This window comes from Pungitius pungitius, chromosome 3, assembly GCF_949316345.1.
Source record: "Pungitius pungitius chromosome 3, fPunPun2.1, whole genome shotgun sequence".
In the NCBI taxonomy this organism is placed as follows: domain Eukaryota; kingdom Metazoa; phylum Chordata; class Actinopteri; order Perciformes; family Gasterosteidae; genus Pungitius; species Pungitius pungitius.
Window position 1 is genome coordinate 9,754,649 of NC_084902.1, and position 14,635 is coordinate 9,769,283.

General features: G+C 47.4%; 1 protein-coding gene across 1 annotated transcript; it reads right to left on the bottom strand.

Annotated features, from left to right (window-relative positions):
* Positions 1-6,436: 6,436 nt before the first annotated feature.
* On the bottom strand, positions 6,437-14,444 carry znf296 (zinc finger protein 296). The gene is made up of 3 exons (XM_037458000.2): positions 14,183-14,444; positions 11,577-11,921; positions 6,437-8,402 (listed from the first exon to the last, which is right to left on the bottom strand). The coding sequence occupies exons 1-3, from the start codon at positions 14,232-14,234 to the stop codon at positions 6,538-6,540; spliced, it is 2,262 nt and encodes a 753-aa protein (XP_037313897.2). The 5' UTR covers positions 14,235-14,444; the 3' UTR covers positions 6,437-6,537.
* Between the last annotated feature and the right edge of the window lie 191 nt (positions 14,445-14,635).

A 14,635-nucleotide genomic window follows, 5' to 3' on the forward strand; every position in this document is an offset into this window, starting at 1 on the left:
ACGAAGCCTCGGCGACAAAGGTCAGAGGGCTGAGCAGACACTCCCACACCTCCATGACCCGCTCTGATCCCACGACCCCGGCAGCAGCGGCCCCCGGGCCCCTCTCGCTCTCCCCGCCGGGTTAACCGGCTTTGTCCCGGCTCGTTTTCTGCCCAATCACTCAAAGAGCACCGGACTGAGGGTGCCAGAAGAGGAGAGGCCAACGGAATATGTCAGCGATAGATTGTCTGTTATCATTCTGCTGATTGTGTCTCTGATGTCTGTTAGCTTATCTTCATTAGAAATAGACTGCTTACATCTTGAGATTCTCTTTTTTCCCCCATAGTATTGTCAATACTGAGGACAATGTGCAGGCAATATTTTATGGATTTTTTAAATGCAATTTATGGTTAATGTCAAATGGAAGTATAGTCATATTATTAGTCACAGCTGGTATTTAGGTTAAGGCAGTATACATCATTTTTTTCGCTTTCATGCATAATAAGTCCAAGAAGATTTATTACCATTTTATGGTACTTTATCAACTTAACTTCACTCTTATGGAAGCTATATTGTTATTTTAACCGTAGTTACTTTGTCAACTAAGCGCTTTTAAAATCAAATTGAAAATTTAGTTTGCAAAATATATTGTTATAGAACAGTATTTAAAGTAGTTAGAATGAGCTGCCTCAAAACCAAATGCATGTAAATGCATCAGGTAAGAGTAATTTTATAATGAGACATATCCGAATATAACTCGAATGGGTTCATTCTCCAGCGTAATGAGTACCTGTCACTACCTGCATCAAGGTAACTTCCAGGATCATTTGTATAAATACAACGTCTGAAGGTAAAGACCTTAATAAGCTGTGTTTGTGCAGACGTGGTTAGAGGCTTCAGTTCACCTGGCCTCAGGCACGCGGGGGGACAGACACATGAAAGCATTTTCACCTGTCATGGGACCGAACTCTACCTCATGACCTTACTATGCATGCTAGCAGGTAACACCTCTGACCCCGGAGATGTGAGCAATGTAAAGGGAGGGGGGGGGGGGGAGGGAGGCGGCCACTGAGGGTTGTCGACCAAGTTTTTCTTGTATTTATGGACATTTCTTGGCTGGACGAGAAACAAAACTGACTGACGTGAATACATTTGTTTGCCTGTGCATGTGCAATTACCAGAGGAACTGACTAACTGTGAGGTTGACAAGGAGGGTCACCAGGTGCAGCAAGAGATGTGTGTGTGTGCGCGTGTGTGTGTGTGTGTGTGCGTGCGTGCATGCGCGCGCGTGTGTGTGTGTGGGTGTGTGTGTGTGTTTATGAAAGACAAAGAGAGCAGCAGCCGTTTGAGGAACAGTTTGTCTGAAAGTGTTTGAGCCGGCAGATGTTTGTTCTCCTCATCTCGCCATTTTCTTAAGGTTTGTGATCTGTTCTATCTCCCTCTCTCTAATATGTATATATATATATATATATATATATATATATATATATATATATATATATATATATATATATATTATATGTATGTATGAGCAATATACTGCAGGTAAAACTTGTCTGTAAACAGGATGTGGTGTAAAAAACACCCAGTATTCAGGTCAATAATCCATGTCAGAGGCCCAATTCAGACACCAAGACAACAGTGCTATGCGATTACGCTACGCAGGGTCTTTGGTTATCCCACAAACGTCAGACACAAGTGCTGTCAGTCAGCCTGTCCCTATTTGCAGGCTCGTGTTTAGAAGATTCTAGCACAATCCATCATGGTAACAAACTACTATCTGCTCTTAGGAAGACGCTTAACTGACAAAGTGGCTGTAAAACAACTCTGTCTACAGTGCAGAAACAAAAATGGAAGCAAAACTAATTGTTTTTCATAAGAAAAACTAGTTAAGACCCACAATGAATAATTGCATGCATTTGTGTCATATCTCATTGTTTTGTATACAATTGAAATGAATTGTACTGTATCACATTGTATATAATGCAACATATAAAACATCTTGTATCATATTCTGTTGTATTGTAAATTTAGAAGAAAGTGATGCTCCTCTTTAAAAGCTGCTGGGAGACTACACTTTGTTCAGTCAGGATTAGGGTTGTAAATAAAAGCTGATTTCAGATAGCGATATGGCTCTCACAGAGCCGGTTTGGTTCATATAAAGAGATATTGTATTCAATGGGGACGAGGGGCTATATTTTCCTTTATGTGTTTACCACACAAAAATAACTTCTGGGATAAAAAAAGGAGCCCGTGGCTTTCACGATGGGAAATTTGTTTTAACATGTATTTTCACCATCATTACCCGCTAACAATTTCTGCCTGTTTGATGTAACACCGCTTCACGCTGTGAAAAAAAAGAGAAATCTCTGAAGTTCCTCTATTTTGTTTTTTAAACAACCTGACTGCAATCTCATCAATGCTTCCTCGTACTCAGACCCATCCGAGACTCACCCCACGGGGCTGGGGCTTAGTGATTAGTGACGTTATTTCACCTCTTTATGTCCTTCCATCCTCTTGTCATAAGAAGGCGTTGAATGGCACTGGGTTTGCATTTCCCCTCACTCTAACTGTTAAAGGTTGGGATGGCGAGGGGAGGGTGCGGGAGAAAAGGTGAAGTGGGTGTAATTCCAGGGTTCAGATTTCACTCTGCGGTCATTGCGGGATGAGGGATGGATGAGAAAAGGTGGGGATTGTGGGAACGGTGCGACGATAAAGAGCGGAGAGGGAGTCCTGCGGTTTTTTCTCGGATCACTCCCAAATGCATCTTTCTCTTTCTTGTTATCCCCGTCTCAGCCTGCCCTGGAGATGATTTAATCCTCAGCCGCTGCCTTCTTCTCCTCAACTATTCTGGGTATAGCGAGGACAACAGGACAGGGACGGCATAGACGATTAGAGGCTGCACACAGTACGCCGTGAGAAATGTAATTAAAAAATCCCAGTTAATTGGCTTTTTCCATGATAAAGCACAATCTTCTCATACATAAGTGAGAGCCTCTTATGGCCACAGGCCTGCCCTGTAGGAAAGCAAACACACAGCTCTGACATTCCCTTTGTTGTGAGCATTTCCAGAGCTAATCACCTTACATTTAATCTGAATTTGTGATTTTGCCACTATACTGACACAAAATTGGGCTTTTTTTGTCTCTAAGCACCACAACGTAGAGCAGTCAGACGGCTCAGTCGTTCCATTTAAATGTCTAAAAATGATGCAGGAGACCGCTGGCGTATTTTCTTTGACACCATGTTATGACTGAGACTATAGCCAACTTACTTTTGGTGGAATCCTAATCTATCCTAACTGATCGTTGTGTTCCCCAACGTTCTGCTCTGGGCTTCCATGATGTTCTCCTTGTCTACGCTTCCTCTTTAACAGACAATGGATAACAGGTCTTTACATAAACTTCCTTATCTCTACACACGTCAGTATGTTAACTGATTATTTAAATAAAAAGGCGACTTCAAAACACTCACATTTGTTCCTTTTTTAAAAATTTTGGAAACACTAATTTCAGAAAACCTTAAGGAAAAAATAAAAGTAGATTCCAAAGCAACAAATTTAAAGAATGTTAAAAGAAACAAAATCCCAAATTCTCTTTACAACAAAATATCTAATTTAGTGTCAAGAGTAAGAGTTGTTTAAGTGTGTGTAGCTTATTTAAATTGGTTGCAGGTCTCTGCTGCGTCTTTCTCCTGAAGTGGCCTCTCCCAACTTCAAGACCAACAAAAGTTCTCTCTGTGGAGTCAAGACACAACTATTTGAATCTCAAAGTCCAAGTTTCTGCTGCCCCGGGGGCAGGCATTGGTCAGAAAGCACACACAGCACTCCTATTGGCCCGACATTAGGACCTCTTCGCGCTGCGATTGGCTGGTGCGGTGGCCGACATTGTCCCGTGCAGGGCCTGACGCCGCCTCTCAGAGGTGTGGACCGCAGGAAGACAAAGGGCACTCTGGGACGTGGGACAGATATCCACTTGCTCTAGGGGCTACTGGGCCGTTTCGCCCCGTCTCACCTTACCTTACATAATTGGGTCCATTCGAGCACCAAATGGCGCTTGCTTTGGCGCCCAACCGAAAGGGAGGGCAGGGTTTACCGGAGGGAGCGGGGTTGTCACCTGTACCGTCCGCCCTCCTTGTTTTTTTCTGTCTCTGCGGAGGAGAACAGACAAACCGACTCATCTGGGTCTGTGGGGCTCCGTCCTCCACTTCCTCGTTTTTCTCTGTAACACAATGGTAATTGGTAGGAGTGGGCGTGTGTGCATCTGGTGCAATAACCTCCCCCCACCCCTCCACCCCTCCACCATCCAACCCCACTCCTCTTCATTCACCCAGCCCCCCACCCTGTTGAAACCTCATTAAAAGACCTGCTGTTAATGAGCTAGAGGGATCATACAACTTCATTTTCATTAAGGAGGGGGGCGGGGTTAAGGCCCGGAGATGCTGGTGCTGAGGTTTTCATGCCCTTAAAATGGAGTCAGCAATTATCTCAACCCCTTGACACCGACCCACATCTACCTCCTAACGTGTTCACAAACAATAACCAAACCGGCCCTCCCCAATGTTTTACTCTGAGAAACCAGTGTCCCATCGCAACTCGCTGCACCCAGCTTACAAACTGCAGGAGCCAACGCAAAAATACACTCACACTGACACAATTTTTTTTTTTTTTACATTGTCTCTAGACAAAGCCAGTAACATCACAAGGATGTAAACAAGGAGTGAGGGTCCCTAATCCAAACACTCACATTAAAAATTAATAACTCAACGCTGACTGTGGTCCTCAGAGAAATGACCCACTCTGCATAAGACAACATCCCGGTGAGAAAAGAAACTCCAAAATAGTTTCAAACACTATGTTTCGGGTACAGAGGAAGGGGGAGAAAGGGGTGGGGGAGGGTTCAGAAAAGCAACCACAAGCAGAAAAGACAATACAAAATATTTCACCTCAAAATCTTTATTGAGGCTCCTCTTGAGAAGATGAATTACAAAATGGTGTCAAGTTTACAAAGACAGCAGAGCATAACAAAAGCCGGGGCTCAGCAGACAGGAGACGTTGCTAGGGAAAGTGGAGGCTGTTCGTATTAATAATAACAATAATAAGCATAGCAACAGCAAGTATGTCAACTTATGTACAACACATTATCCCTGAACAGTTACACTGCACTCGATCACAATCATTCATCACACAACACACTTTCCCTGACATAAATGCAAGTAGATCACACACAAAGTCCTCACAGTAGTCACAAAAATCTTGGCAGCACTAGACTTGACAACTTTGACCTGTAGATTTGTTAAATTCGCAGGTTTCGTATCCCTTAATTTCATTCCCCCACAATATGTAAACACAAACAAACAAAGACATTCACACTAACTCACCCAAGTGCTTCCTGCAAAACTCCACCAATACACCAGCTACTCCATCAACTCTCCACCCTGTAGTTCAGCAGTTACACAATTCCCAACATACAGCGTCCATAAATTAGGAATAATTCAAAAACAGGCAACTAAAAAAAGAAAAACAGTTTCAAATGGCTGCAAAACATGCACGAGCTTTAAGCCGTCCGGCACTGTACAAATGTAAACAACGAAAGAGAAATTACCATCACAATATGTACAAATAGAGAAAATAATACACACCCGTTTCACATGAAGGTAAAATTGCAGGAGGGGGAGCGCAGGGGGGGGTTATGCATAGAAAAAAAGCACCAAAAAAAAAGTAGCTGGGATTTTAGATTCTCCTTATTCAGATTTATAAAATTTAGAAAACAGAAAATCATCTTTACATACGGTCACAGTCAGGAGCACAACCTTGCCAGGCTCCTGGAGCCCTGTAAACATTACATAAGTGACAAGTGTTGTGACATCCAAGCGCCTTTAAAAAGAGGAGCCTGACAAACTGCAGGCGGACAGGGTTTGGATTAACTAATTTAACACCCTCGTGGCTGTTCAAACATTTCTAGTCTTTAAAAGGTATTCTCAAAAGAAAACCAGCAACAGCACGAAAACACAATACGACCTTTCTCCGTCTACTGATGCTGAATATATATTAACATCGTTCTATGGCTAGTCTTTTTATTCATTCAATAGAATCCCTTTGCTATATTATCCGAGCGTTGATATCTGTCTCCACCTGTCCAGTCGCCCGCCAGAGATATAAATCACTTGTATTTTGCATCCTGCGCTGCAACATGGTGATCAGTTTCCTGTGTCTGTGTGGACTGTGGCGGTTCACTTCCTGTTCAAGAGCTCTGGTAATCTCCCTGCTGAATGTCATGGCCTTGTTTTCTCTCTCTGTGGTCTAAAGATCTGTAGGCACTTAAGTCTCCACCAGCAGCTTCGCACACATCGGTGAACAACGTGGCGTCTGTGTACCTCAGCGCCGCCGGAGACGGAGCTGCTGCTGCTGCTGCATTTCTTTAAACTAGATTCCAGTTTTACTTGACGCTCCGTTCGATAACGGAACCACTTCTTTTTTTTTTTTTTTATTTGAATGGGCCACCTCAATCCTATACATACAAACATGTTTAATGTCAACAAGGGAATGAGATCGGCCTCTCATGGCGCAGAAGTCAAAGCTTTCACCTCGGCGTTGCTCTCAGCTGGGAGATCGGCCACCATGGCTGGCCCGTTCTCCGCGTACTCTGCATGGGCTTGCCCCTCTCCCACCTCCATGCCTTTCGCTAGATCCCTCTGGATTTTTCGCTCAATTTCCACCTGATCCAAACTGGCTTCATGCTCCTCCTCCTCCATTTTCACCACCACTACTTCTTCCTCAGCTTTTATGGCGGCCAAAGTGTCGGCGGCGCTGGCCTGTGCGTACGCTCCCACGCTGGCGTGGCTCAGCCCGTGGACCTTTTTCAGGTGCTTTTCCAGAGTCGCGTAAACCGTGAAGGGCACCGAGCACAGCTGGCACAAGAAGGACGCCTTGGCTCCGCGCGCGCCGTGCGTCTTCATGTGGCGCGTCAGCTTGGAGCTCTGAGCACAGGCGTAGTTGCAGAGGCCGCAGCGGTACGGCCGCTCACCTGTGTGGCTGCGGCGGTGCACGGTCAGGTTGCTGCTGTTTCTGAACTGCTTACCGCAGTACTCGCAGGCCTCGTCTTTTTTCTTCTTACCCGCCGAGCCAGCAGCAGTAGTAGTAGTAGTCGTACGGATGGTGTTGTTGGTGTTGCTGCTGCTGCTGCTGCTGCTTCCTCCGCCGCTGACACCTCCTCCGACACCCCCTCCGACACCCCTGCGCTCGTTCTCCCTCTGCCATTCCTGCACGACCTCGCTGACTTTGGCTGAGCTCCACTCCGTCTCCCGCTCTGTTATCTCCCCTCTTTCGCTCTCCCACTCTGCGACGCCCCGCGCTCTCTCGCCCAGCTCAGGCCGCTTGGGCGTGCAGTTGCCGCTGGCGATGCCGCTCTCCCCGCTGCCCCCGGTCTCGCCGCTCTCCAGCGAGCCTTCGGAGGGGCTGGCGCAGGGGGACGTGTGCTGGGGCTCCCCTTGTACCTCCGCATCCTCCTCCCCTCCCGCTCTCTGGCACTGGTACAGCCTCAGCAGCTCCCTGTCTGAGGGTCTAACCTGCGAGGTAAGCAGCATCAGGCCTGAAGCTATGGACGGTTGTTTGGGCAGGGTCAGGTCGAGCTCGGAGGGACCCGGGGCCCTCGTTTCCGCACCGGCCGCTCCCTTTCCCATGGTGATGCCGGCCCCCTGCATTTGGAACCTGCCTCTCATCCCATGCCTCCCTGCATCCTCCTCCATCACAACCCCATCCACCGACTCATAGCAGATTCCTCCACCTCCGGCGTCCCTGTGATGGCTCCTTATGTGCCGGGCCAGCTGGCCACTCTGGGCAAAGGCCTGCCCGCACACTCCGCAGTGATAGGGCCTGTTGCAGGAGTGAGTCCGGCGATGGGTGGACAGGGCATGCTGGGACAGGAAGTTCTGGTCACAAAGCTCGCAGGAAAAGTCAGACTTGAGGGCGCTGGCTTGAGGAAAGGGAGACGCTGCTGGTGGAGAAAAGGACGGAGAAAGCATCAGGCCTCCGGGGGAGCTGCCGGTGTTGACATTATTCCCCCCAGCGAGCTCCCTGAGCCGCACCGAAAAGTTCAGGGCCTGCATGTTGCTGGCGGAGGAGGAGGCGGAGGTGGCGTGCGTCGGACGGGAGCGCCCGAGGCGCAGCGTGGAGGGCTGGAAGGCGGAGGCGAGGGCTTGGCTCAGGTGACAAGGGTCGAGAGTGGCTGTCGCGGGCTTGTGCGCTTTAAGTCCTCCTTCTCTTCTTTTCCTTCTTCTTCTCCCTCCCATGTCGGTGTCTTCCTCCCCCTCCTCTTGGTAGATGCTGAAGGAGTGTATGTGCTGGGCGTGCTGTAAGAGCGCCCATGCAGAAGGAAACAAGCCTTCACACTGCTGGCAGGTGAAGTAAGAGGGCTCCTCGGTTCCTGGAAGAAAAAAAGACAAACGTTAGTGTTCTTTAGTTAGTCTTTTCTTTTGAAGGGTTTGGACCACAAGGGAACCAACGAGGTAGTCTCAAGAGGTGCCCATAAAGTTTTCAAAAGTGAACAGGAACATGAGTATCAACCAAAGATGCCACATATACCGGAAAATAGATGGACATTATTGAGAGATGAAGAGGAGGGTACGCGGTCAGGTCATGAAGAAGTAATGTCAAAATTAGAAAGAAAAGTGGGGGGAAAAGTATGAGCCAGGTTGGAGAAATGGGGCTTCAGAAGCAGGACGACAAAAAGAGATGGAGTCGTGTTGCAAAGTACATCTGGAGATATTTTTATATGCGGATAGCTTTGTCTCCTAACTGAGAGCCACTCTCCAATTAAGCTGCAAATTGCTAATTAGCAGAACGTAGAAAATGAACGCTTTATGCAAATCAGGCTCTGACTCAGCCTGCTTGACAAATGAGGCCTTTCTGCATAAATCAAAATTGGAGAGAAGATCCCCAAATTGAAGGGGAAAACAGTCCTTTTTTTTCTTTTTGGAGAGGTTCAAAGCAGACTCTGGTATAAGCCTCTTTCATGTTTCCTCAAGTCAAATCCTTCTGTATTTCACTGGAGGGGGGGAGGAGAGTGAAGATGAAAAAGAGAGCAACTGTTTCTTTCTCTTCTCCCCCCCCCCCCCCCCCCCCCTCCCCCCCATCTCCTGCCCTCCCTCTGTCTGGAGACAAGAGGAGCTGTGGTGTTCATGTCCTTTAACCTAGCCTGAGGAGAAACCCAGGCAAAGTTGAGATACTTCTTTTAAAAATAGGGTGAAGAGTGAGCGCAGAAAGAGAGAGAGGTAGGTAGGTCAGGACTCAGGAGATAAAAAGAAAATGAGATAAAAAGATTATAATGTAGTACGTGGGGGCCAAGAGACACCACGGAAATATGTCACCCCTCTGGATTGTACTTGAGACCCATCCTCCAACCTCAGCTCTCCTCACCCCTCTACCCCCCAAAACCCTCCAAATCTTCCCCTGGAGGGGCAGGGGGGGGGGGTGGGGGTGGGGGCTTTTGTCTTGGGGTCCTGGAGTGAAACACAATACCCAGCCGGTTTCTCTTTCCTTCCCTCTCTCTCTCTCTCTTTCTTTTTTTTTTTGTAAGGATTCCCATTTGGCCCAGGGTAGCACTTGAATATTAAGCAGAAGCAATAACTACTAATTAAAAATGCAGATTGGCTGGGAGCACTAACGAGCAGCAGGCAGAATCTCTTCTCCCTTGGGAGGCAGAGGGAGGAGAAAAGAGATGCGGAGGAAGGGAGGGGGGAGAGAAATTGAAAGAGGGCAAAGCGAAAGTGTGTTGAAGATGTGGGGGGAATGAGGAGGGGGGGGGATGTTGGAGAAGAGGGAAAAAAACAAACAAGGAGAATAAATAAAAAGGAATGAGACAGATGCACGCGGCTCTTCGGTAATCCGTCCCACTCTCTTTTCGTCTCGGTCCTCGCCGCTTCTCTGTAGAATACAGAAAATAGATGGAGGACCTTCCTGTTGGGGGATAACTGTCGTTTCACTTTCAGTCATCTCAGAAGCTTCAGATGCTCAGATCCCTCCCATGAAAAAAATAAGACTTCCTATTACTTGCAGGGATGTCCAAACGAACCTGTCCCTTTGTTACGTCAACATTAAAGAATTAAAGAACTCAAACTTCATGTCCCGAAAACATATTATCTTGGGAGACAAAACACAGAGAGCTGGGCAATTACCAACTCCATACTAGCTACATTTGCGTATAAAACTTTAATCAAAACTTATCCACTTTTTTATTATTTACAAGGTCGCCGTGCTCTTTCCCCCCCCCTCGCCTCGTGCACATGCTGTGTTGTATAATCCTGCGGGCACAAAATTACTAAACTTGTGCAGTCTCGAACTGTAAGTGAGAGACAGAGCGACGGATGAAAAACAGACTGAAATAGAAAACCGAAGAGATTGTGGACAGACGGAAATGGTGCGTGCACCAGTCCCCTGAGCGTTACACAAAGGAAGGAACTGCTAACGTGTGTGCACACGACAGAGGAGGTTTCAAAATGTGCAAAGCGGCATCGATTCTTACTTTGAGTGTGCAACAAGACGCTCCGTCAGTCTGCAATAATTTACAACATCCTGCCGCGTACTCGCCTTTTTCACCTCAGATACAGCACGGCCGTCGAACATATCGGACCTTTGCAGGACCAAACGCAATAACTCGCCTCCATCCCAAAACACTATGTTTGTCAATGGTCAGAATTTTTTACAAAAAATGACGATAGTGACAATTCATGAATTCCTGATTGACTTGCACCGTGACATATCAAATTTGGCCTGACCATCAGGGTGTCTGCGCTCTTCTTCCCTTAAAAAAAAAAAAAGAAAGACGGCTGAAGACACAAAAAAAATGTGACAACAAGAAGAAGGAAAAAGAGAAAGCGATGCACAAGATGAAGTCAAAGGACGAGGAAATTCCCAGGAGCTCAGGTGGCTTGGCCCCGAAGGCAGAACAGAGGGAGATGCCAGAGAAGCTGCACATGATGCAACGTCCTCCATAACAGTGTCATGGCAGCAAGGAGAGCTACTGGAACCGCCTCACGTTCGCTCCTCTGACCGTTTCCTACGCGGACGCTCGACTGCAACAAACCAGCGTTCCCCCAGGACCAGGTTGGCCTCCACACAACCAAAATGCACGTGGACATGCCCCCGCGCTGGCGTTAGGAGGACAGGGGTTTCGGTCTCTGTTGTCCAGGACGCAGCGGAGGACAGAGATGCAGAAACATGTTTACCTGGCCATTCCACCTCAGAGACTGACAGTCAGGGAGATGAAAAGGAGCTCAGGTGCTCACTGCGGAGCCCTCGGGGACCCTCGGTGCCCTCCGAACGCTCCTGACGCCTATCCTTTCCACGCAATTAGCCTGTGCGTCACTAACTCACGCAAGTCTGCTAATGGCAACGGCTAGCTAATGAGCTGGACTCCGGGAGGGAGGGGAGTTGGGGGTGGGGAGGTGGGGAGGTGGGGGGAGGGGGGGGGCTGAGGGAAACAGTTGTTAAATGAAGAGGATGGCGGTTGAAAAGAAAAAAAAAATTAAACAAAACAAAAAAAACAGAGTCACTAATTAGCAACCTGGCTTGCATTTATTTTTATTCTTGAAGCCCTCACCTGCTTTGCCGTGCTCCGCCTTCCCGCCAGGCTCCTCCTCCTCCTCCCAGGCTCCTCCTCCTCTCCTCAGCTCAATGAAGGCCGGTGCAAGCTCGCCGTGGTCGATGGGCTGCTGTGCCCGGTTAGCAGGTGAGGGGGGCGTGGCATTGGCGTTTGAGGCTTGGTTCTGGGAACGGCAGGCGCCCTGCTTGTGCTGGATGAAGGCCAGGATGTGGGCGAGGGGGAAGGCCCGGCTGCACTGGCCGCAGGTCAAGAGGTCACGACCCTCGCCGGGAGCAGGGACCTGCGGAGCAGGCGGAGGCCGGTCGTCGGGGCAAGTGGTGACATTCGCCACGTCAGTGGCATCTGATAAAAAGGTGACACGCAGCAGAGGGAAGAGAGAAAGATGAATTAAGCCAGAGGTTACGCTGTTAGTACAATCCTTTGACGTTTAACAGGAAGTGATTAACACAGACGGACACAGAAGCCCATCACGCCATTAAAAATAGAAATAAGTAAATCAATATGTTAAGTATTTTTCTTTTTAAACAAAGACTCAAAAAGGTACCAGATTCAAAACAGGAATAATATTTAATTCTCTTAGTCTCCTGGGACAGCAAAGAGAGTTGTCCTGATGGTCAAACAAAATACATTTGAACACATCACCTGGGACAACTAGCATTTTTTTCCTAAGACTTTCACATAACCTCAGTCAGTCAGGAAAATAATTTGTAGATCCACAGATAAAATCCCATTTCATCCTTCGTTCTGTGTGTCTATAAAACAGGTCCACGGCAGAGTGGTTCCTCTCGAGAATTTTAACTATCTGCCAGGAAGAGTTATCACTTTTACACTCAATCGCTTTTTTAAATCAGTACCTCAAAAAATACAGAGGAAAACAAAACAAAACATTTTAACATCCCACTTTCTCTCCAAAAAAAACCCCACACCAACCTATTCTGACCGATGCACCCGAACTTCTAAGGGTCTGTTTGTTTGGATTGCTTCCTTGATTTTTTCGAACAACGTTCTTACGGGTGAACAAACCAAAGTGGCAAAAGCGCTGTTAGACCTCAATGGAAAGTGCACGTTTCAGTTGTGAGCTCTAAAGACAACGAGGGCAATCTGCTCCGCCAATACTGACCACTTCCTTTAACCAACCCAAGACAGATCCGCTCTGACTGGGGGCCGCTGCAACAGGAGCCCAACTGTCCTTCTGAGCCTCGGATTACTGTGACATCCCAATGTACTTTCCCAATTGGCCAACAAGTGAAGTTATTGATAGGAAAAAAAAAAGAAATAATTAAAAAATGTAGAAGCAAAGCCTTCTTTTTTTATCCACCTAATCGAATACAAGCTGCCGGAGTTTCTCAACAGGAAGTTGATTGCAATAAAACTGAAGGTGTTTGAGATAAGAACAGCCCTCAAGGGTTTTCTGTGCTCTCAAATATGCACAGGACGGCTCTTCTCATTCCACAACCTGTCAAACTGTATGAGATTAGCGGGGAAAACACTGCAGACAGGTGCATGCAGTGGACACAACCGAACCCGGGGGCTGAGTAAACTTTGGATATCCGTTAAGAAAAGGCTTCCAGCTCAGGCCAGGCTGGAGAAGGAGGCGCAGGAGGAGGAAGAGGAGGGGTCAGTATTGCACAACGCGGTCACGGGCACACCTTGATGCCTCGACTGGATCACCTGCCCCGGCTACCATACAGGACAGGTACAGACAGTACAGTCTGGAGTTAGATCTCGCCAGTCGTTACTCAAAAATGTCACCTTTCCGGTTTCAGGGCTGCGCTGTTTGTGCAGACTTGCAAGGCGCGGTCTCTCAACGCTCTGACGCACGCGCACGCATGCACAAACTCATGCAAACACACACACACACGCACACATACACACAGTCGGAGTTGAGTCAGGACCTGTGGTCACACCAGACACGCACCACTGGTCTCTAGTAGAGAACTGTTAAAAAAAAAAAATGGTGTTCAAGTTTCTCTCTTATTTCCCTCCACACATCACAAGTTCCTTTGTGAGCTGCGCTTTTGTCCTCGTGTTTAAATAGTCTGAATGGGATCAAATGCGGAGTCTGAATGGGATCTGTTATACTTTTTTATTAAGAACATTATTTAATTGTCCAAATGAAAAACATTAATTAAAACATTAAGAGGAAAGATGAGGTTGGAGGCCGAACTTTAAACAGAGCAGCCGGAGCCAGAGCAGGAAACTTGATCATGGTCCAAAATGAAGATATTAATCATCGTGTTCGGACCTGTAGCCTCTGAAAACAGCCTGACAATAAAACCGGTCCTTCCTCCACGAGCACAATACACGCAGCCCTTCTGTCCATCTATACATTTTAAATTGACTAAAATACATCTACACTGGCACAAAAGTCTGTGTATACATAAATATAACTAGTTAGTATGATCTCGAGATGATTTCGCGTGTAGAATGAAAAAAAAAACGTCAATATAATTCGATACCTGGTGTCCGCGCGTCCCGTGAGCCACGCGCGGAAACCGAGAAACAAAACTGAATTTGTGACATAAATAAAAAACATTTTTAAACAAAAAAAGAAGAAGCCTCCAAAGAGTCCAACGTGCCGACCACGCATCGCCGCCGCTTACCTTGAATTGCACTCAGGTGCTGCGGTCTGCTTCCAAGTTTGCGCCTGGACATCGCGTCGAGCACCTTCTTCTCGGTCCCAAAAAAAACAACAACAACAAAATATCCCTCTTATTAAAACAAACAAACAAATAAAAAGAAATCCGTCTTGTGCGATAAGTTGCGCGAGACGCGAGTGGCGGACACAACGTGATAGGACCGACTGTCCGCTGCCTGGACTCGCAGCGAGCTGTGGAGGCAGCGTTCAAGTTCACGCACCCCCCTCCCCCCTGCACACACACACACACACACACACACACACACACACACCCCCTCCCGTAGCAAAGCCGAGGGCAAAAGGGGGCATGGGCGACTGCAGGCACCGCCCGCTCCTACGACCCTGACCCCGCCCACCTCGGGTAACACGCTCCACAAACAAGCTCGCCTGTCACTTTAAAGCTTTTTCCCGGTTTCCC

What these genes read in the sequence shown, in the direction of transcription:
- znf296 (XM_037458000.2), bottom strand. Translation starts at nt 14,234, where the DNA reads ATGTCCAGGCGCAAACTTGGAAGCAGACCGCAGCACCTGAGTGCAATT. An exon ending in GCACCTGAGTGCAATTCAAG is followed by an intron (nt 11,922 to 14,182) that starts GTAAGCGGCGGC and finishes CCTTTTTATCAG; the next exon opens with ATGCCACTGACGTGGCGAAT. An exon ending in GGCGGAGCACGGCAAAGCAG is followed by an intron (nt 8,403 to 11,576) that starts GTGAGGGCTTCA and finishes TTTTTCTTCCAG; the next exon opens with GAACCGAGGAGCCCTCTTAC.